The 23,996-nt window shown below is 44.3% G+C and overlaps 1 protein-coding gene across 1 annotated transcript; it reads left to right on the top strand.

The window, feature by feature from the left end:
• The first annotated feature begins 772 nt into the window (after window positions 1–772).
• Window positions 773–21,621, top strand: LOC115192891 (DNA-binding protein RFX7). Its single transcript, XM_029751822.1, has 11 exons — window positions 773–1,471; window positions 4,063–4,096; window positions 6,183–6,268; window positions 8,292–8,327; window positions 8,516–8,638; window positions 11,320–11,521; window positions 12,415–12,625; window positions 13,100–13,413; window positions 15,426–15,607; window positions 15,858–17,475; window positions 19,117–21,621. The coding sequence occupies exons 1-11, from the start codon at window positions 1,338–1,340 to the stop codon at window positions 21,445–21,447; spliced, it is 5,271 nt and encodes a 1,756-aa protein (XP_029607682.1). The 5' UTR covers window positions 773–1,337; the 3' UTR covers window positions 21,448–21,621.
• The last annotated feature ends 2,375 nt before the right edge of the window (window positions 21,622–23,996 follow it).

Consider the following 23,996-nt stretch of genomic DNA (forward strand, 5'->3'; position numbering starts at 1 on the left):
GTGGCCCTTCTCTCAGTTTGGCCGGGCGGTCAGCTCTAGGAAGAGTCTTGGTGGTTCCAAAGTTTTTCCATTTAAGAATGATGGAGGCCACTGTGTTCTTGGGGACCTTCAATGCTACAGAAATGTTTCGGTACCCTTCCCCAGATCTGTACCTCGACACAATCCTGTCTCGGTGTTCTACGGGCAATTCCTTCGACCTTATGGCTTGATTTTTGCTCAGACATGCACTGTCAACTGTGGGACCTTAAATAGACAGATGTGTGCCTTTCCAAATCATGTCCAATCAATTGAATTTACCACAGGTGGACTCCAATCAAGTTGTAGAAACATCTCAAGGATGATCAATGGAAACAGGAGCTAAATTTCGAGTCTCATAGCAAAGGGTCTTAATACTTATGTAAATAAGGTTTTTCTGTTTTTTATTTTGAATACATTTGCAAAAATGTCTAAAAATCTGTTTTTGCTTTGTCATTATGGGGTATTGTGGGTAGATTGATGAGGAACACATTTAATTTAATCAATTTTAGAATAAGGCTGTAACGTAACAACATTTTGGAAAAAGTCAAGGGGTCTGAATACTTTTCCCGAATGTTCTGTATGTACTGACTATCTAGTCACAGTGTGATACATTATGTACATTACATTATACAGTGAACATGTATTATATTTTTGTGCGAGAATAACATACATTGTTTTTACGTTCAATAAACGATATCATTATATTATGAAACCATTTCGGAAACTGCTTGAGCAGTTTATTTTTCGTAAGTTATCGGTCTCAACTGGAGCTGACTGTTCAAATACTGTAAATAGCTTTATTATGTTAGTTACTAATATACTGATATTACACTGTTGCTACACTCTTATTACACTGTTGTTGTTATTATTATCACCAATTTGATATGGAAATATTAATACCGTATCTAAACTGATATTGCAGCTTCATTTACATTCCGTCAATGTGATTGCGCGTGCGCATCTACAGCCTGCAAGCAGCATTGCCTTCCGTAGCCTGCAGCAGGCGTGCTCGCTGTTTGCAGCAGTGCCCAGCCTCTCTCTGCGAAATAATGCTTTTTGTATTCCCGCATGCAGTTTGTTTTCTTTTATAAAATGTCAAGTGCAGGCAAATCAGTCTTTAACCGTCATGGTCTATCGTCGATACAGTAGGTTGACCTAGCTAATACGATCCTCATCATCAAACGGTGGGTACTCCGCTCTGGCGTCATGCATGCACTGCCACAGCCGGGGAACCAACGCTATATCAAGGTATAAACAGGATGAGGCCTATTTGTTAGACCCCGACCAACCCATCTCCGCTCAACGAGAATATCATCGTGATGGCCGATGATGAACAACAACAACCTGGTCAGCTGAAGCCCAGCTCGGGATTGGGCTCTCTTCCAACGTTAGTACCAGGACTACAAGGCCCCGAGGCCAATGCGTTGCAGTACAAAATAAAGAATTCAATTTGGTAAGATAGATATATATTAATGCATTCAATGGTCAATGCACACACCACACACTCCACTTGGCTAGTTTATAAATTAGCTACGGTGCTGCATAGCTACAAAATGATGACAGCTCGGGGTCTCGCCTGTCTTCTACCTTATAACTCACGCTTTCTCGTTTAGGTCTTCGATTCGTTAGCTAATCAATATGTAGCTAGCTAATAGCTACTTAAATACACACCAATGTAGTTAGCTAACGTTAGCTAGTCGTAGACTATGAATTGAGTTTAGGTTAGCTAGCTAGCTAATATTGGTTTTCTGTCCTTGTTGCTGGGGCTGGCTGTGAAATAATTGTTGCTAGCTAGTTAGCCAGGCTTGCTAGACAATTTACCAGACATATTGAAAAAGCTATTGCTCTTAACTGTCTCTACACAAGCTCTGTAGCCTGCTAGCTACATCATGACAGCTAGCTACATAGTTATAATTATGTATGCATAGCCAAAGGAGGCCCAATGACACCTGAGTCCTATGCACTGACACTCGTCTATCATCAATAATAGTCATACATCTGCAAGTATGATTAGTCAGCTATAGGTAGGTCCCTGACACAAAGGATCCATAATGTCATTGAATACAGTATTTGTGTATAACATGTACTGTTCCATATTCTTGGTGATGAGACCTGTCCAAAAAATAACATTCCTAGACCCATTGTGGAGATCTGAAAGGATTTGATATGATCTACCATGACAAGGTGGAATATTCTCACCACATTGCACCTGTTAGGGCTGAGCGATATGCCCAAAATATCATAGCAAGTTATGTTTAACATTTTTGACGGTGTGATGGTATTTTATGTTTTTCTTTGAATAATAAAAAGTTCTAAATCTGCTTTATGAGTAGTGAGTGATCCTAGTGTGACATCACACATTCTAACGGTCTTTCTCCATTCTGATTGGTTTATACTGTTCAATTCAACTTCAATCTAAAATAATTTCCTGTATTTCCATCAATTTCTGCAGTTCCTGCAGTCATTTTGGGATCATTTCCACACTGCCACGTAGGGCTGCACGATATGGGCAAAAAAAAATCAAGGCCTTATTTTTAACAAAATGTTGCAATTGCGATTTGGATCAAAACATTTGGGTGAACAGTTGGAAATATAATATTTATTCTAATTTTATAGTTAGAATATAAATAATAAGGGTCTCCCGAGTGGCACAGCGGTCTAAGGCACTGCATCGCAGTGCTTGAGGCGTCACTACAGACCCGGGTTTGATCCCAGGCTGTGACGCTACCGGGAGACCCATGAGGCGGGGCACAACTGGCCCAGCGTCGTCCGTGTTAGGGGATGGTTTGGCCGACCGGGATGTCCTTGTCCCATCGTGCTCTAGTGACTCCTTGTGGCGGGCCGGGCACCTGCAAGCTGACATCAGTCACCAGCTGTACGGTGTTTACTCTGACACATTGGTGCGGCTGGCTTCCGGGTTAAGGGGGCAGTGTGTCTTGGCAGGGTCGCGTTTCGGGCGACGCATGGCTCTCGACCTTTGTCTCTCCCAAGTCCGAATGGGAGTTGCATCGATGGGACAAGGCTGTAACTACCAATTAAATATCACGAAATTGCAGAGAAAAAGGAGGTAAAATATAGATAAATTATAGTGGGCACTTTGAATACAGCATTTGACATGACAACGAATGAAAATGCCAGGGACAAGTTATTGTTACAGGGCAGGAATCAAAGTGTTGGTCAGTGTTTCCTAGGGGACCCTATAATCTTTGGCTACATTAAATGTTTCATCATGTAGCCAACATATTCATGCTTTGCCTATTCCTCTTTGATTTAGAAGATACTGTTGCACAAACAACGTTCTGATTTAGGCCTACAACATCACTGGTATCAGGCTGTATTAGCTAGCTACGTTTGCTCTGACTCAGTATATTTTATTAGCTACCTAGCCAGCTAACTAGCGATTAGCGGCCAACACGATTTAGCTAAAACTTGCTAAGAAAAGACAAGCTAGCTGTTTGCAGATGTAAGAAACACAAACTAATAGTGTAATTATAGAACGCTTGTGGATTTATATTAAGAAGTAAAGTGGGAGCAGCATCGTAGCCATCAACATTGTTGCATGTGCTGCATTGACCAGAGTGAACGCAAGTGTTTCGTGGTCAAGCAGCAACAAATACGCTGCTTGAGTGGCGGGGGGGCGTGGCTATGTCTGTGTGGAAAGCGGCATGGATAGAGAGAGAGAGAACGGAGAGGGATGACTCAAGTAACGGTGTAAACAAAAAAAATATATATGTTACACATGGCATATGACATTTAACAAACCAAAACATTCAAATACAGTTATAGAAGGTAAAGTAAAAACCCAAACCGGTCCGTGCATCAATACCGGTATATTGTAAAATATGGTATACCGCCCAGCCCTAGCACCTATCAGTTCAACACAGGTGCATAGGTTGTAGGTAGGCCATGGGGGAAAGAGGTCAATTTGAGATGCACACAACATTTTTTTTCTGTGAGATTGAGGGCTTTTGAGAACATGTTATGCTGCTGTCTTGTTCCCCTGTCAATCTCTCCCTTCCTTTCTTTCTCTCTCTCTCATTGTAGCAAATCTGTACAATCAAAAGTGGACAACATATTGGTGAGTAGAGTTGTTATTAATAAATGGGCTTTGATGCAGCGTGAAAAACAACAGTTTAGCTTTTAGTTATAAAAGTGCTCATGTACCGGTGTGCACCAATTTAGCAATCGCTTTGACTTCCTCCTGGGTTTGTGAAGAATATGGCTCAGATAATACTAGGGCAACAACTGTCTTTCAGTAACACTTTATTTAAAAGCTGCAGGTATAATGCTTTATAACTGGGTATAAGCATGTATGAACCTTCATAGTGTCATAAGGCTTCATAAGCCTTATAAACTTTCCAGGGTTGGGGTCAATTCCATTTAAATTCCAATTCAGAAAGTACACTGAAATTCCAATTCTCTTCAATGCTTTTCAATAAGGACAATTTGGAATTGGAATTTTGTTTACTTTCTGGATTCACTGGAATTTAAATGGAATTGACCCCAACCCTGAAGGGATCACTGGCTTTATTACGATGTAGCTACCTTGTCTGTGTCAACATTGAGAGCATGGCCTGAGTGTCTGTCTGTCTGTTCTAGCGCTGGACTGATGTCGTCATGCAGTCTAAATCTGGGTTGTGTTCATTATGACACACTGTAGCGTAAAAAAAAACGGAATTTTAAAACAATCTGTTCTTATTGGACCTTATAGAGCCCCACAGTGGAATTGTGTCATAATACCCATAATACCTAGCAGTCAAACATGGAAATGGTTCCGATCGTTTTTCCACCATTCATTTTTCCAATAGCAGATTTTAGAAACACTTAAAATAAGGGCCGTGTTCGTGTAGGCTAACCCTGGCATGACATTTTGATAAACATCTAAATCTATCTAGGACAAGGTAACTTTTATCAATGTATTCGGCTCTATTTACGCTCAGATTCGAAAATGCAAATTAGAGTCAAAGTAGACATCATCCAAAACTACAAATCCCCTGCAAGCTCCTGCAAGTCATCTCTAGCTGACACCTTTGCTAACAGGTGTTATGTCAATTTAAAACTTGCACAAGACAGTTCACAGAATTGTCAATGTAAAGGAGTTTAGCCAATTTATTAATTACTAAATTTAGCTAACATAGTTCATCCAGAGATTCTTACCTTTGCCTCGATTCAGCTGTCTCGTCCAGATCATCATGGCATTTGTAGTGCTTTATCATAGCCACATGATCAGCTAATTAGCATTTTTTGGGGGGGGGGGTAAATAGAGGAAAATATATTGATAAAAGTCACCTTTTCCTAGAGAAATTTACACGGTTATCAAAACACCACGCAAGAGTAAGCCTACATGAAACATAGCCCTTATTTTAAGTGTTTCGAAAATCCTCTATGGGAAAAACTATTGGAACCATTTCTTTGTTTGACCGCTGGGTTTAATGGGTAATTTGACTCTATCATGTCCAGTTCCTCCCTGTTTCAGTCAGTTTTCTTCCTTTTTGTGCCTTATATAACGAACACGACCCTGGTAATAAACCTAACCTCATATAAGGAGGACCCAATTAATATGTAAGCTTAGACCTACTTGTGTCAATCATAACAGAATGAAAGCAGACTATAGCTAGCCTATATTGTTAGAAAAGACAGCGGCAGGCGGTAGCTAACAAGCACACGGCATGCTGGTAGTGGTGGAATCCAGTAAAATGTGTTTTTTATTCTCCGTTGATTGGCTGACAACTCTCACCACGTTCATAAGTATGGGTTTCCCTAGCAACAAAGAGGCGAATAGAAAAGAAAGAGGTGAGATGAATTCCATTCTTAGAAGCCAATTGAAAAGGAGCTGGGGTGGAGTCTGTTGTGATGTGGAAATCAAAGACATGCTGTCATTGTGCCCACTGACAGCACCTCTGTATACAACATGCATAGCGTATTTTTTTGATTATCATAATATCTAGGCTACATTTACAATACACTTGAGTCATTAGGAAGCACTCTTATCCAGAGCGACTTGGCTACAATCAGGTACATTCAACTAAGGTAGGTAACTAACTGGCAGTGACAGAGAAGCAGATTCCATGGTTCCCATGGTCACAGAGAAATACTATGTCTGTCCATCAAAACATGTTTTGTTTCCCCTCTCTGTCTTATACCTCTCTCTGTACATTTTACAGCAAGATGTTGAGAAGTTTACAGACATCGAGAAACTCTACCTCTACCTTAAGTTGCCTTCTGGTCCCAACAATGGCATTGATAAAAGGTAAAGTCTTCCCCTTTTCTCTCATTTAGTTGTATTTGATTTGACAATTCAAAATACATCAAATATTACACCAAGCGACAGATACAGTGGCCTTCAGAAAGTATTCATAACCACTTTACTTATTCCACATTTTGTTGTGTTACAGCTTGAATTCAAAATGGATTAAACCATTTTTTTATCTCTCTCTCTCACCCACCTAAAACACAATACCTCATAATGACAGTGAAAACACATTTATTGAAAATGAAATACAGAAATATCTAAATTCACACCCCTGAGTGAATTCTTTGTAGAAGCACCTTAGGCAGCAATTACAGCTGTGAATGTTTCTGGGTAAGTCTATATAGCTTTGCACACCTGGATTGTACAATATTTGCACATTATTCTTAAAAAAAAAAAAATCAAGCTCTGTCAAGTTGGTTGTTGATCATTGCTAGTCAGCCATTTTCAAGTCTTGACATAGAATTTCAAGCCAATTTTAGTCATAACTGTAACTCGGCTACTCAGGAACATTCAATGTCGTCTTGGTAACCAACTCCAGTATATATTTGGCCTTGTGTTTTAGGTTATTGGCCTGCTGAAAGGTGAATTTGTCTCCCAGACTGAACCAGGTTTTCCTCTAGGATTTTGCCTGTGCCTGTCTATTCCATGTATTGTTATCCTAAAAACCTCCCTAGTCCTTGCCGATGAAAAGCATACCCATAACATGATGCAGCCACCACCATGCTTGAAAATATGAAGAGTGGTACTCAGTGATGTGTTGGATTTGCCTCAAACATAACGCTTTGTATTCAGGACATAACGTTAATTTCTTTGCCACATTTTTTGCAGTTTTACTTTAGTGCCTTATTGCAAACAGGATGCATGTTTTGGAATATTTTTATTCTGTACAGACTTCCTTATTTTCACTCTGTCATTTAGGTTAGTATTGTGGAGTAACTACAATGTTGTTGATCCATCCTCAGTTTTCTCCTATCACAGCCATTAAACTCTAACTGTTTTAAAATCACCATTGGACTCATGGTGAAATCCCTGAGCGGTTTCCTTCCTCTCTGGCAACTGAGTTTGGAAGGATGCCTGTATCTTTGTAGTGACTGGGTGTATTGATACACCATCCAAAGTGTAATTAATAACTTCACCATCCTCAAAGGGATATTCAGTGTCTGCTTTTTGCATTTTTACCCATCTACCAATAGATGCCCTTCTTTGCGAGGCATTGGATAACCTCCATAGTCTTTGTGGTTGAATCTGTGTTTTCACTGTTCGACTGAAGGACCTTTCAGACAATTGTATGTGTGGGGTACAAAGATGATGTAGTCATTCAAAACTCATGAGTCCATGCAACTTTTGTGACTTGTTAAGCACATTTTTACTCCTGAACTTATTTAGGATTGACATAAAGGGATTGAATACTTGTTGACTCAAGACATTTCAGCTTTTCATTTTTAATTAATTTGTAAAAATGTCAAAAAAAAATAATTCCACTTTCACATTATGGGGTATTGTGTGTAGGCCAATGACACAAAATCTAAATGTAATCAATTTTAAATTCAGGCTGTAACACAACAAAATGTGGAAAAAGTCAAGGGGTGTGAATACTTTCTAAGTATTCTGTATCTCATTGTCGTTTGTAACCTATATTATTATTATTGCTGTGCTGATTGTGGTGCTCGCGACGGCTTTCAATTTTGTCTAGGATTACATTTTTTTTGGTGGCCTGATAATATAATTTTACCTCAGCTGTTTTTTGATCACAAGCTGTATTCATATTTCGGTGCATTTGAAAAGAAAGTGTCTCCAATTCCTTTTGCATCAAAATTCACCACTTCGGCGTCGGTCTTGTGATCTTATGCTAATGTCCGTTAATATAATTGTTTATTTGTATCATTAATGAAGCGATACTAGTATAATGATTGATTTGCTATTATACCCAGTTTTCTGTATCCTTAATTGTTATTATTTTTTTTAAATCTCTTGTCTATCTACCCATCACCTCAACCCTCCAACACTGCAACATCACTAGGACTGAGAATCAGAGAGCCTCCACTCCTGGACTATGGTACTTACTACATTACACACACACACACACACACACACACACACACACTATTTATTGCAAGAAATCAAAAGAATTTTTTTTTTTGCACACTGCCTTGTCTGGTCAAACACATCACAAGAAAAAGTATCAGTTTGAATATTGTTTTGCCACTAACCTGTTTGTTGTTGTTGTAACTTTAACCGTTTCAGTGACCAGAGTGGCATGTCGTCCAGCCGAACACAGCAGATGTACGCTTTCAACTGGATCCGGAATCACCTAGAGGAGCACCCTGAGACATCACTGCCAAAGCAAGAGGTGTATGACGAATACAAGTGAGTATGACCTGTACATAGGGTTGAAAAGATTCCTGGAGTCAAAAGACAATAAGCAGGTCATCCTGAATCCTCCAAGTAGGATTTCTGGAAAACCTGGGAATTTGGGGAAATGTACGGGAATTTTGCAACCTTACTTGTGTTCTCAGTACAGAATTTCCATTAAAAGTGCTTTCTAGACTAGGTTTAAACTGTGTCTGGGAAAGCAGCCCTTCAGTGGAGTATTAGTAGTGGTAGCGGTAGTAGTAGTAGCAGCGGTAGTAGTAGCAGTAGCAGCAGCATTAGTAGTATTAGTAGTTGTAGCAGTAGTAGTTGTAGTAGCAGCAGCATTAGTAGCAGTAATAGCAGTAGTAGTACTTGCAGTAGTAGTGGTTGTGTTAGTAGCAGTACTTGTAGTTGTAGTAGCAGCAGCAGTAGTTTATTATTAGTAGCAGTAGTAGCAGCAGTAGCATTGGTAGTAGTAGCAGTAGTAGCAGTAGCATTAGCAGTAGTAACCGTAGTAGCAGCATTAGTAGCAGTAGCATTAGTAGCAGTAGCATTAGTAGCAGTAGCGTTAGTAGAATTAGCAGCAGTAGTAGTAGTATTAGTAGTAGCAGCAGTAGTAGCAGTAGTAACAGCAGGGGTTGTAGCGAGTGGCAGTAGCAGTAGTAGTATTAGTAGTAGCAGCAGTAGTAGTAGCGGTAGCAGCAGTAGTTGTAGTATTATTAGTAGTAGCGGTAGCAGCAGTGGTAGTATTAGTAGCAGTAGTAGTAGCATTAGCAGTAGTAGCAGTAGCAGTATTATTAGTAGCATTAGTAGTAGTAGTAGCAGTAGCATTAGCAGTAGTAACAGAAGTAGTAGTAGCATTAGAAGCAGTAGTAGTAGCATTAGTAGTAGTAGCAGTAGTAGTAGCATTAGCAGTAGTAGCAGTAGTAGTATTAGTAGCGGTAGCAGCAGTAGTAGTATTAGTAGCGGTAGCAGCAGTGGTAGTATTAGTAGTAGTAGCGGTAGCAGCAGTAGTAGTATTAGTAGCAGCAGCAGTAGTAGCAGTAGCAGCAGTAGTAGTATTAGTAGCAGCAGTATTAGTAGCGGTATTAGCAGTTGTAGCAGCAGTAGTAGTTAGTAGTAGGTAATGTTAGTAGTAGTAGTAACAGTATTAGTAGCAGCAGTAGTAGTAGCGGTAGTATTAGTAGCAGCAGTATTAGTAGCGGTATTAGTAGATGTAGCAGCAGTAGTAGTTAGTAGTAGGTAATGTTAGTAGTAGTAGTAGCAGTATTAGTAGCAGCAGTAGTAGTAGCGGTAGCAGCAGTTGTGGCAGCAGTAGTAGTTAGTAGTAGGTAATGTTTATAGTAGTAGCAGTAGTAGTAGCAGTAGCAGTATTAGTAGCAGCAGTAGAAGCATTAGTAGCAGTAGCATTAGTAGCAGTAGCATTAGTAGCAGTAGCGTTAGTAGAATTAGCAGCAGTAGTAGTAGTATTAGTAGTAGCAGCAGTAGTAACAGCAGGGGTTGTAGCGAGTGGCAGTAGCAGTAGTAGTATTAGTAGTAGCAGCAGTAGTAGTAGCGGTAGCAGCAGTAGTTGTAGTATTATTAGTAGTAGCGGTAGCAGCAGTGGTAGTATTAGTAGCAGTAGTAGTAGCATTAGCAGTAGTAGCAGTAGCAGTATTATTAGTAGCATTAGTAGTAGTAGTAGCAGTAGCATTAGCAGTAGTAACAGAAGTAGTAGTAGCATTAGAAGCAGTAGTAGTAGCATTAGTAGTAGTAGCAGTAGTAGTAGCATTAGCAGTAGTAGCAGTAGTAGTATTAGTAGCGGTAGCAGCAGTAGTAGTATTAGTAGCGGTAGCAGCAGTGGTAGTATTAGTAGTAGTAGCGGTAGCAGCAGTAGTAGTATTAGTAGTAGCAGCAGCAGTAGTAGCAGTAGCAGCAGTAGTAGTATTAGTAGCAGCAGTATTAGTAGCGGTATTAGCAGTTGTAGCAGCAGTAGTAGTTAGTAGTAGGTAATGTTAGTAGTAGTAGTAACAGTATTAGTAGCAGCAGTAGTAGTAGCGGTAGTATTAGTAGCAGCAGTATTAGTAGCGGTATTAGTAGTTGTAGCAGCAGTAGTAGTTAGTAGTAGGTAATGTTAGTAGTAGTAGTAGCAGTATTAGTAGCAGCAGTAGTAGTAGCGGTAGCAGCAGTTGTGGCAGCAGTAGTAGTTAGTAGTAGGTAATGTTTATAGTAGTAGCAGTAGTAGTAGCAGTAGCAGTATTAGTAGCAGCAGTAGTAGTAGTAGTTAGAGGTAGCAGCTATAGTTGGTAATAGTTGTTCATAGTAGCAGTTAGTAGTTAAGGGAAAGGGTGATTTGTTTACATATTATTCACTTTAGTGTGTTTCTTTCTGTTAACTGTTCAGATCAATCAAATGTATTTTATAAAGCCCTTTTCACATCAGCAGTGCAGGGGCAGAAATACAGTGGCTAGGAATGACATGTACAGTATTGTGATAATACATGTACCTATTAGGTGAGGACGGCTCATAATAATGTCTGGAACGGAGCCAATGGAACGGCATCAAACACCTGGAAACCATGTATTTGATTCCATTCCACTGATTCCACTCCAGCCATTACCACGAGCCCGTCCTCCCTAATTAAGGTGCCATCAGCCTCCTGTACTACAGATTGTATTGTCATAATGCATGTTTATCATGTTGTGAATGTGTTTCAGGAGCTACTGTGACAGTCTTGCCTACCACCCACTGAGTGCTGCAGACTTTGGAAAGATCATGAAGAATGTCTTTCCCAACATGAAGGCTCGCCGCCTGGGCATGAGAGGCAAATCTAAATACTGTTATAGTGGACTGAGGAAGAAAGCTTTTGTTCACATGCCTTCTCTGCCCAACCTAGACTTACAAAAATCAGACGACGGGGTAAGTTTACATGATGGCTTTTTTTTTTGTGCCAGGAATTGGCCATAATCATTTCAGAACAAGTACATGTAGATTTCAGGGTTGGGGTCAGTTCCATTTCATCGATGGTTGGGGTCAGTTCCATTTCATCAGGGTTGGGGTCAGTTCCATTTCATCGAGGGTTGGGGTTAGTTCCATTTCATCAGGGTTGGGGTCAGTTCCATTTCATCGAGGGTTGGGGTCAGTTCCATTTCATCGATGGTTGGGGTCAGTTCCATTTCATCGATGGTTGGGGTCAGTTCCATTTCATCGAGGGTTGGGGTTAGTTCCATTTCATCAGGGTTGGGGTCAGTTCCATTTCATCAGGGTTGGGGTCAGTTCCATTTCATCGATGGTTGGGGTCAGTTCCATTTCATCAGGGTTGGGGTCAGTTCCATTTCAATTCAGGAAGCAAACTGATATTCCAATTCCAAATCTCATTGAAAAGCAAGTTTAGGAAAATTGGAATTTCAGTTTAGATCTGAATTTAAATGGAATTGACCCAAGTAGATCCACCCTAACTCCAGACAGGATATCAGATCTGAAAGACCTCTTCCCCTAACTGCAGACAGGATATCAGATCTGAAAGACCTCTTCCCCTAACTCCAGACAGGATATCAGATCTGAAAGACCTCTTCCCCTAACTCCAGACAGGATATCAGATCTGAAAGACCTCTTCCCCTAACTGCAGACAGGATATCAGATCTGAAAGACCTCTTCCCCTAACTCCAGACAGGATATCAGATCTGAAAGACCTCTTCCCCTAACTGCAGACAGGATATCAGATCTGAAAGACCTCTTCCCCTAACTCCAGACAGGATATCAGATCTGAAAGACCTCTTCCCTACTAACCCTCTTCCCTCATCTACCCCCAGTGTGAGTTAATGGAGCCGTCGTCGGGCCAGTCTCCCAGTGCAGAGGATGAGATGCGCTCAGCGGCCTGTGGCTTGGTGTGTGAGTGGGCTCAGAAGGTCCTCAGCAGACAGTTTGATGCTGTGGAGGACTTGGCTCGCTTCCTGCTCAACAGTCACTACATAGGAACCAAGTCCATGGCTGCCCTCACCGTCATGACTGGGGCTCCCACAGGTAGGCATGGCTAATGGGGATGGTGGTAAGGATGACCGCAGTCAATGGGGCTCAACTGTCAACAGAGAGGGCTCAACTGTCAACAGAGAGGGCTCAGCTGTCAACAGAGAGGGCTCAGCTGTCAACAGAGAGGGCTCAGCTGTCAACAGAGAGGGCTCAGCTGTCAACAGAGAGGGCTCAGCTGTCAACAGAGAGGGCTCAGCTGTCAACAGAGAGGGCTCAGCTGTCAACAGAGAGGGCTCAGCTGTCAACAGAGAGGGCTCAGCTGTCAACAGGGGGCTCAGCTGTCAACAGGGGGCTCAGCTGTCAACAGGGGGCTCAGCTGTCTTGCTCATGTATCAAGCTCTAGCTAAAGATGTAATGTTTTGGGTGACGGAGTCTAACGCTAGTTCTGAACATTCAAAAACGTTTTAAACTCTCAGGTGTGTTGACTCTAAAAAGTATTGGTTACTTCTCATCTGTATGTCTCACCAGGTCTGAAGACGCCCACGCCAACCTCTGCGTTCGTGCCCACATCCGAGGCCTCGTCCTTCCAGCCCCAGGTGAAGACGCTGGCCTCTCCCTCAGTGGACGCCAAGCAACAGCTCCAGAGGAAGATCCAGAAGAAACAGCAGGAGCAGAAGCTCCAGTCCCCCTTGCCTGGAGAGGCCCAGGGACAGGGACAGAACCAGGCCAGGAGGACCGAGGCCAGCACCCCAGGGCCAGCTATCCCCTGTGGAAGTCCTGCTATGCTCTCACCACAACCTACCATTGGTATAGTGGTGGCAGCTGTCTCCAGCCCCATCACGGTAGGAAGGGGTTATTAAAACACACACACACACACACACACACACACACACACACACACACACACACACACACGAGGCTTACTGAAGTGAAACGTTAAGACATTTGAGTTGTTTGATGATAACACAGTTTAAACACACACACACAGTTGAAGTCAGAAGTTTACATACACCTTAGCCAAATACATTTAAACTCTGTTTTTCACAATTCCTGACATTTAATCCTAGTAAAAATTCCCCGTCTTAGGTCAGTTAGCATCACCACTTTATTTAAAAAAATGTGAAATGTCAGAATAATAGTAGAGAGAATGATTTATTTCAGCGTTAATTTCTTTCATCACATTCCCAGTGGGTCAGAAGTTTACATACACTCAATTAGTATTTGGTAGCATTGCCTTTAAATTGTTTAACTTGGGTCAAACGTTTTGGGTAGCCTTCCACAAGCTTCCCACAATATGTTGGGTGAATTTTGGCCCATTCCTCCTGACAGAGCTGGTGTAGGCATCCTTGCTCGCACACGCTTTTTCAGTTCTGCCGACAAATTTTCTATAGGATTGAGGTCAGGGCTTTGTGATGGCCACTCCAATACCTTGACTTTATTGTCCTTAAGCCATTTTGCCACAACTTTGGAAGTATGCTTGGGGTCATTGTCCATTTGGAAGACCCATTTGTGACCAAGCTTTAACTTCCTGACTGATATCTTGAGATGTTGCTTCAATATATACACATAATTTTCTTCCCTCATGATGCCATCTATTTTGTGAAGTGCACCAGTCCCTCCTGCAGCAAAGCACCTCCACAACATGATGCTGCCACCGCCATGCTTCACAGTTGGGATGGTATTCTTTGCCTTGCAAGCGTCCCCCTTTCTCCTCCAAACATAACGATGGTAATTATGGCCAAACAGTTCAATTTTTATTTCATCAGACCAGAGGACATTTCTCCAAAAAGTACGATCTTTGTCCCCATGTGCAGTTGCAAACCGTAGTCTGGCTTTTTTATGGCGGTTTTGGAGCACTGGCTTCTTCCTTGCTGAGCGGCCTTTCAGGTTATGTCGATATAGGACTCGTTTTACTGTGGATATAGATACTTTTGTACCTGTTTCCTCCAGCATCTTCACAAGGTCCTTTGCTGTTGTTCTGGGATTGATTTGCACTTTTTGCACCAAAGTACATTCAACTCTAGGAGACAGACCGCGTCTCCTTCCTGAGCGGTATGATGGCTGCGTGGTCACATGGTGTTTATACTTGCGTACTATTGTTTGTACAGACGTTGTACAGAACGTGGTACCTTCAGGCGTTTGGAAATTGCTCCCAAGGATGAACCAGACTTGTGGAGGTCTACACTTGTTTTTATGAGGTCTTGGCTGATTTCTTTAGATTTTCCCATGATGTCAAGCAAAGAAGCAGAGTTTGAAGATAGGCCTTGAAATAGATCCACAGGTACACCTCCAATTGACTAAAATGATGTCAATTACCCTATCAGAAGCTTCTAAAGCCATGACATAATTTTCTGGAATTTTCCAAGCTGTTAAAAGACACAGTCAACTTAGGGAATGTAAACATTTGACCCACTGGAATTGTGATACAGTGAATTATAAGTGAAATAGTCTGTCTGTAAACAATTGTTGGAAAAATGACTTGTGTCATGCACAAAGTAGATGTCCTAACCAACTATAGTTTGTTAACAAGAAATTTGTGGAGTGGTTGAAAAACGAGTTTAATGACTCCAACCTAAGTGTATGTAAACTTCCGACTTCAACTGTACGCACACAGATCAGACAAGATTGATAATGGTTCGTCCAGGTTTGGCCAGTGTAGGCCGCCATTGTAAATAAGAATGTGTTCTTAACTGACTTGCCTCGTTTAATAAAGGTTAAATACACTACATAGTCAAAAAATTACACAGAAATAAACCAGATAAGTGTTTTTCCTAGAAGTGTTTTTCGCATTTAATGCTAATAGTCATAATTCCTTATCGGACATGTTCCACCTTGTCCGTTGTCCCCCCGGCAGGTCCAGAGGAGCAGGCAGCTGATGACTTCCCCTAGCCCAGTGGGATCCGCCGAGGGGAAGGTCCTGCCAACGGTCAATTTCCAGGTGGTCACACACACCCAGTCTCTGACCCACAGGCAGTCCCCGAAGACGCCCCAAAACATCTCAGCCAGCCCCGTGGGCGACCGCCTGGCCAGGCACAGGTAACAACCATAATAAGAAGTATAAACTACACCGTCAGAACCAAAACCTAAGGTTAGGCATAGAGGTCAAATTAAGTAAGGTTAAGGTTCAGGAACAAGGGTTAAGTTGGGTATAGTTTCAGCGGGGTTAAGGTAAGGGTTAGGGTAATGCGTTATTGTTCTGCTGGTTAAATTGACACTGTCTAATAGACATTAATAAACACTAAATCTGTAGTTTGTGTTAATCTATTTCCATCTCCTGGAACCACAGGTACCCCCAGATCCTCCCCAAGCCCTCAGCCACAGGGGCCATCACCCTGCGTTCGCCCCCCACCCTGCTCATCACCAACAGCCCCATCAAGACCCACCATGTTGTCAAGATGACCGCCATCTCCCTGGCCCCTAGCAACACTCTCAGTACCAGCAGTAACAGTATGGTCCTCAGGCCAGCTTCAGCCTCGGCCGGGGTGGGAACCACCACCACCACCACCTTTACCACCATCGCTGCCCTAGAGGAGGTCCAGCAAAAGGGACAGAGCCAGGGAGGCCCCCCAGCCCCAGCCACCCCCCAGTCCCCTGCAGCATGGCCTGGCGCCCCACCCTCCACCCCTATTCCCACAGTGGCCCCTGAGGCCATCATCACTGATAATAACCCGGGCTGTAACTCTGATAAACGGAGCACCATAAAGCAGTCCCCCTGTGGGGCCAAGGGTCCAGAGAGAGCCACCAAGTACCGGGCGGCCAGCGAACCCTCGCTTATGGTCAAATGCTCACCAGGACCTGACAGAGTGACCGCCAGGACCAAAAGCGTCTCATTCTCCTCCACCTCTCCTCCAGCTGCTGCCACCAATGCAGCGATCAAGTGGGCGGGGCCTCAGCAGGACAGCAATAAGAGCATCATCGGCACCACCTGTCACCAAGAAAGTCCTTTGTATCTGACCGTTGCTCCCTCGGCCAATCAAAATGCTCCTAGCGTCAGCGGATTGTCCTCTTCGTCCAATGGCTCGTCGGCTGTTACCTTATTGTCCCCTAAAGACTCCTCGTCCGGGGTCAAGAGCCCCAGGAAGCGGGCCGGCCCCGGTCTGGATTCCTCCCACGTCATCCCTGTGAAGCGCGTCTTCATCTCCCAGCAGCCTTTGAGTGTGACCTTTGACCCCAAACCATGGGTCCCAGCTAGACCTGGCACTCCTGCCAGACCTGAGAGCGCCCCCTGTCGAGTGACGGTGAAACAACACCTAGTGCCCACGAAGATCCTTGCGCTGTCCGACTCGCCTGTCACGAACGCAGAGATCTCCTCCCTCTCCTTCTCTTCTTCTCAGGCTGTTGTCAGTGTGAAGCCCCAGGTCTCCTCGTTGCTGGTAGTGAAACGCGAAGACCTGTCCTCTCAAGGACTAACACTAAGCACTGTCAGCAGTCACACCAGCAGCACTGATAGCACCACCACCACAGTGTCTGAGCAGCAGCAACACTCTGAGGCCTCTGTCTCTGTGATGGCAGTAGGAGCACAGCAACACTCTGAGGCCTCTGTCTCTGCGATGGCAGTAGGAGCACAGCAGCAATCTGAGGCCTCTGTCTCTGTGATGGCGGTAGGAGCACAGCAACACTCTGAGGCCTCTGTCTCTGCGATGGCGGTAGGAGCACAGCAACAATCTGAGGCCTCTGTCTCTGCGATGGCGGCAGGAGCACAGCATCAATCTGAGGCCTCTGTCTCTGCGATGGCAGTAGGAGCACAGCATCAATCTGAGGCCTCTGTCGCTGCGATGGCGGTAGGAGCACAGCAGCAATCTGAGGCCTCTGTCTCTGCGATGGGGGACATAAAGAGCACAATGTGGGAGGAGTCAGCTGCGGGGCATCCGGAAGAGCTGCAGAAACAGACCTTCAGTCAGAATGTGAGTCTAAAGTTGTGTTCGAATACCCATACTGTGTATATACTATATACTATTAGTATACTGTAAACGAACGGTATCCTTTCAGTTGAGCGTACTAACTAGCGCTTCGCCTGTCTACCTGAAGTTAATGCTGTTGCTATGCAACTTCTTGCTAGCTTGTTAGCATAACAAATGACTAGCTAGACATTTTACGACTTCATTAAAGATGTCCATTAAGAACGCACAATGACTATACCACTAAGCTAAGAATGACTTGAACAATCAAGTCAATAGGTTGCGTTTGTAAATTAACTCTGGCTATCTACTCCAATTTCAGAGCACTCTCGTCTGAATGTGCCAAAGTGCAGAATAACTGACAAATTTACAAACACTCAACCCTCTTTGAATATGGCTGGTGTCAGTAAACGTTTGCAAAAAAGCGTAATTTAAATTGTTTCCAGCAGCACAGTTACAGTCACCAACGCTCTGGATAACATAAAAACAGCCTAACCAGCTCTGATGGGTGAGTTAAATGGTCAGAGAGAAGTGTTCTCTCATTTGTGTCTGGAAGAAGCTAGCATGCTAGCAAACGTTATACAGTTAGCTTTATACAGTTAGCCTTGACTGCCATTGTGAGGTCAGAACGCTCGGATCAACCCTACTCCTCGGCCAGAGCGTCCAGCGTGCGCTCTGAAAGCTCCGTGAGCCGAAACGCTTTGAATTTACGAACGGACAATCTGACGACGCTCTGATTTTACTAACGCACCCTGAATTTACGAACACACCCTTAGTAGCCAACTAACGTTAGGTAGCTAGCTAACATACCGGTACATACTACTGTAATGATATGCTATGCGATTCGTAAGGCTAGCGTAGCTAACAAATTGTCAGCCAACATAACGTGTAAGGTAACTTACACGTTATGAAGCAATGAATTTGTATCCGTTCTCGTCAGTCTGCATATTTTCCTCCATTGTCTTCAAATCTGAAAACATTGTGAAGCCACGCCCATTTTATGAAGAATTGCATTATGGGCCCTAAAAGCACAGAAAGAGTGTCCACTGCTTGTATACTTCGTATTTTGGTGAATGTAGTAAGACATCTGGGAACTTTTGGCATACTAACTATATCCATACTTTGACCAATAAGCATATACTACATGTCTATATACTACATATACTATGTCACAAATACTACGGTTAGTGCGGTTAGTATGAGTATTCCAACACAGTTTATATGTGTGTTCCTCTATGTCTATGTATAGTGCTAACTGTTTTAACTAGATAAGAGTTTAGAAAAGTTGTTATGTCGTTCCACAATATTTTAACACTGGACACCTTACTGATTAAAATGTAATGTACCATTTTTAATCATCCTCTTGCCTACCTCATTTGAACACACACACTGTATATATACTTTTTTTCTATTGTGTTATTGACTGTATGTTTGTTTATTCCACGTGTAACTCTGTGTTGTTGTTTGTGATCGCACTGCTTTGCTTTATCTTAGCCAGTTCGCAGTTGTAAATGAGAACTTGTTCTCAACTAGCTTACCTGGTTAAATAAAGGTGAAATAAAAAAAATCCATGTAGGATAATGTCAATGAAACATTGTCCCTCCTCTGATGGTCAATAAAGTTATATTCTGCTATTTTCAATTCTAGATACCAGCAGACCACACGAAGCAGCAGGCCCTGGGCTCCACCATGAACCAACACCAACTCCCAAACATCATGTCCCAGACTTCAGACTCCTCTGACCAGTTATCTGGCCTTCACCAGGAGATGGTGGACTTTGCCTCCTCAGCCTCCCAGCACGGCTCCACCATGGACTACTTCTCATTTAACGATGATGATATGACCCAGGACAGCATAGTAGAGGAATTGGTTCAGATGGAAGAACAGATGAAGCTGAAAGGCCTGCAGCCGCTGTTCAGTAGCTGTGTGGATAATATCTCTCTCCAGGGCCAGCCTGGGGGCCCCCAGGGGTCCATCCTCAACACCCACCACCAGGGGGGTAGCTCCTCTTTCTACCAGTCTGCCCATAGCAGCACAACCCCCATCCAGACTCCCACCCCGACTCCCACTCCGACTCCAACCCCGACCCCCACCGAGATGACTCTCGGTGGGCACGGGCTGACCAGAGAGAGCCCCTGCTGCCATCACAGCATGGCCCCTATCACGCCCGTGGAGGTCCCTCTAGGAGGCCGACACACCCCTATAAGCGCTCTGTCTAACTGTTCTAGCGGCATCCCGCCCAGCCCGGTGGAGTGCAGGAACCCGTTTGCCTTCACACCTATCAACTCCAGCATGGCAGGGGGTTACCATGATGCCTCCGTGGTGTCTGTCTCCTCCAGTCCCATCAAGCCCATGCAGAGACCCATGGCCACTCACCCAGATAAGGCTAAACTGGAGTGGATCAACAACCGTTACAACAGTAGTGGTACTGAAGCTATTGGAGGAGTTGGAGCAGGGCCAGGGTCTGGGTTATCCATCTCTAACCACAGCCTTGGTGGACTCCTGCCTAGTTACCAGGATCTAGTGGATGACCATTTCCGTAAGCCGCATGCCTTCGCTGTTCCGGGCCACAGTGGCCAGTCTTTCCAGTCTCAGTCCAGACTGCAGGATGGCGAACACTTCTCTCCCATCTCCCCGGTGCAACAGCAGATGACCAGCGTGTCGACCACGCCCACCAACACTCCAACCAAACAGGATGAGAGCTTTGCTGTGCCCGCCCCTTTAGACAACAAGGGCGGAGCCTCGTCGTCAGGGGGCGGGACGTTCCGTTGCCGTAGCGTCAGCCCCGCCGTGCGCCAGAGGACCTTCAGCGGTACCGGCATAACCCCCGGCACTGGCACAACCACTCAATTGGTAGTCTCCCCTTTCAGCTCCCCCATGACCTCCTCCGAGATTCTCAGCTTCCTGTCCAACAGCCAATCGGTGGGCAGTAACCTCCACAGCATGGCCCAGCGCAGCCAATCGGTGCCCTTAAACATCATGATGCAGAGCGTTGTGGAGATGGAGCTGCTTCCTGTAGAGATGCAGGCCATCCAGGGACAGAACCAGAGTAATGCCACTAAGATCACCAACGTCCTCTTGAGTAAGATGGACTCTGGCGTGGACGACACAGTCAGGGGCCTGGGCATCAACAACTTCCCCTCCAACTACACTGCCCGCATGAACCTCACCCAGATGCTGGAGACCCAGTCTCAGAGCCAGGCCACCAATGGGAGCTTCACAACCGGAAGGGGAGGAGGTAACACCCACCAATCCCACCTTCAGCTGCAGACCGTCAGCTCCAGCCCTGCCTCCTTCGACCTCCAGCAGCATGGGGGCTACCTCACCAGCGCTGGAGGAGGCGGGGGGGGGATGAGCTTCTCCTCTGGAGACAACCAAGCACAATCAGGTCCTGGTGAGAACGTGGACCTGGAGCTACAGCAGATCCAGGGCCTCCAAGAGCTTCAGGGAGACTCTGGACAACTCCAGACCCAGCTCCAATCCCAGGCTAGACTGCTCCAGAGTCCCCAGCTCCAGGGCGGGCTCCAGCTTCTCCAGCCCCAGTCCCAGATACTCCTCCAGCCCACCCCCACCCAGCAGCAGCAGGAGGATGACGCCCAGCAACAGCTAGACTTCAACAACACTGTTAAAGACCTGTTAGGTGATGACGGCCTCAACGTTGACGCTGAAGGCCTCAACCCCAGCTCTCAACTGGTCGGTCAGGTGGCGTCAGAGCTTAACGCCGCCGTGGTGTCCGACTTCACCAATGACATCAGGTTGACCTCCGACCTCTCCAACAGCATCACTGACCTGAACACACTGGACGCCAACCTCCTGTTCAATCCGTCCAATCAGCAGCAAGAACAGTACGAAGACGCCACACTGGAAGAGCTGAAGAACGATCCTCTGTTTCAGCAGATATGTAGTGATACTGTGAACTCCTCGTTCGACTGGCTAGAGAGCAAAGACCAGCCTACTACCGTAGAGATGTTGGGCTAATGTTGTTATTGAATGCATCCCGAATGGATGCTTATTCCCTACATAGTGCCCTACTTTTCATCAGGGTCCATAGGGTCGACCCATAGGGCCTGGTCAAACGAAGTGCACTATATAGGGAATAGGATGCCAATTCAAATGCAAACCGGTATTTTTAAATAAGTATTTATGGTTTCTGTTTTTGTTTTGTTGTCTTTTGTTTTGAACTGTGAGTAATTTGTATACAGTGCATTTGGGAAAATATTCAGACCCCTTCACTTTTTCCACATTTTGTTACGTTACATTCTTATTCTAAAATGGATTAAATTGTTTTTTTTCCTCATCAATTTACACACAATACCCCATAATGACAAAGAAAAAAATGGTTTTTAGAAATGTTTGCAAAAAACATTTTTTTTTAAATACCGAAATATCACATTTACATAAGTATTCAGACCCTTTATTAAGTACTTTGTTGAAGCACCTTTGGCAGCGATTACAGCCTCGGGTCTTCTTGGTTATGACACTACAAGTTTGGCACACCTGTATTTGGGGAGTTTCTCCCATTCTTCTCAGCAGTTCCTCTCAAGCTCTGTCTGGTTGGATGGGGAGCGTCACTGCAGAGCTATTTTCAGGTCTCTCCAGAGATGTTCTCTCGGGTTTAAGTCCAACCTCTGGCTGGGCCACTCAAGGACATTCACAAACTTGTCCTGAAGCCACTCCTGCGTTGTCTTGGCTGTGTGCTTAAGGTCATTGTCCTGTTGGAAGGTGAACCTTTGCCCCAGTCTGAGGCCCTGAACACTCTGGAACAGGTTTTCATCAAGGATCTCTCTGTACTTTGCTCTGTTCATCTTTCCCTCGATCCTGACTAGTCTCCCAGTCCCTGCCGCTGAAAAACGTCCCACAGCATGATGCTGCCACCACCATGCTTCACCGTAGAGATGGTGCCAGGTTTCCTCCAGACGTGACGCTTGGCATTCAGGCCAAAGAGTTCAATCTTGGTTTCATCAGACCATAGAATCTTATTTTTCATGGTCTGCGTCCTTTAGGTGCCTTTTGGCAAATTCCAAGCGGGCTGTTATGTGCCTTTTACTGAGGAGTGGCTTCCGTCTGGCCACTCTGCAGTACCATAAAGGCCTGATTGGTGCAGTGCTGCAGAGAATGTTGTCCTTCTGGAAGGTTCTCCCATCTCCACAGAAAAACTCTGGAGCTCTGTCAGAGTGACCATCGGGTTCTTGGTCACCTCCCTGACCAAGGCCCTTCTCCCCCGATTTCTCAGTTTGGCCGGGCGTCCAGCTCTAGGAAGAGTCTTGGTGGTTCCAAACTTCTTCCATTTAAGAATGATGGGAGGCCACTGTGTTCTTGGGGACCTTCGATGAGGAGAAATGTTTTGGTACCCTTCCCCAGATCTGTGTCTCGACACAATCCTGTCTCGGAGCTCTACGGACAATTCCTTCGACCTCATGGCTTGGTTTTTGCTCTGACAAGCACTGTCAACTGTGGGATCTTGTATAGACAGGTGTGTGCCTTTCCAAATCATGTCGAATCAATTGAATTTACCACAGGTGGACTCCAATCAAGTTGTAGAAACATCTCAAGGATGATCAATGGAAACAGGAAGCACCTGAGCTCAATTTTGAGTCTCATAGCAAGGGTCTTAATACGTATGTAAATAAGGTATTTCTATTTTTTTTTATTTTATAAATTTGCAAAAATAAAAAAAATAAAACTGTTTCCGCATTATGAGGTACTGTGTGTAGATTGATGGGGACATTTTTTTTATTTAATCCATTTTAGAATAAGGCTGTAATGTAATGTGGAAGAGCTCAAGGGGTCTGAATACTTTCCGAATGCTCTGTATATCTGATTTTTTTATTACTGTTTGTTGGGGAAAAAACTTCTGGACTCTTGGCCATTTGTCCAGTGGAAAGTGCCAGCCTAACCAATCCTAGTGATACGTTGCTTTATAGCACTGTTAGCCTAACCTCTCCTACTGACACACTGCTTTATAGCCCTGTTAGCCTAACCTCTCCTACTGACATACTGCTTTATAGCACTGTTAGCCTAACCTCTCCTACTGACACACTGCTTTATAGCCCTGTTAGCCTAACCTCTCCTACTGACACACTGCTTTATAGCACTGTTAGCCTAACCTCTCCTACTGACACACTGCTTTATAGCACTGTTAGCCTAACCTCTCCTACTGACACACTGCTTTATAGCACTGTTAGCCTAACCTCTCCTACTGACACACTGCTTTATAGCCCTGTTAGCCTAACCTCTCCTACTGACACACTGCTTTATAGCACTGTTAGCCTAACCTCTCCTACTGACACACTGCTTTATAGCACTGTTAGCCTAACCTCTCCTACTGACACACTGCTTTATAGCCCTGTTAGCCTAACCTCTCCTACTGACACACTGCTTTATAGCACTGTTAGCCTAACCTCTCCTACTGACACACTGCTTTATAGCACTGTTAGCCTAACCTCTCCTACTGACACACTGCTTTATAGCACTGTTAGCCTAACCTCTCCTACTGACACACTGCTTTATAGCACTGTTAGCCTAAC

Source organism: Salmo trutta, chromosome 4, assembly GCF_901001165.1.
Source record: "Salmo trutta chromosome 4, fSalTru1.1, whole genome shotgun sequence".
Classification (NCBI taxonomy): domain Eukaryota; kingdom Metazoa; phylum Chordata; class Actinopteri; order Salmoniformes; family Salmonidae; genus Salmo; species Salmo trutta.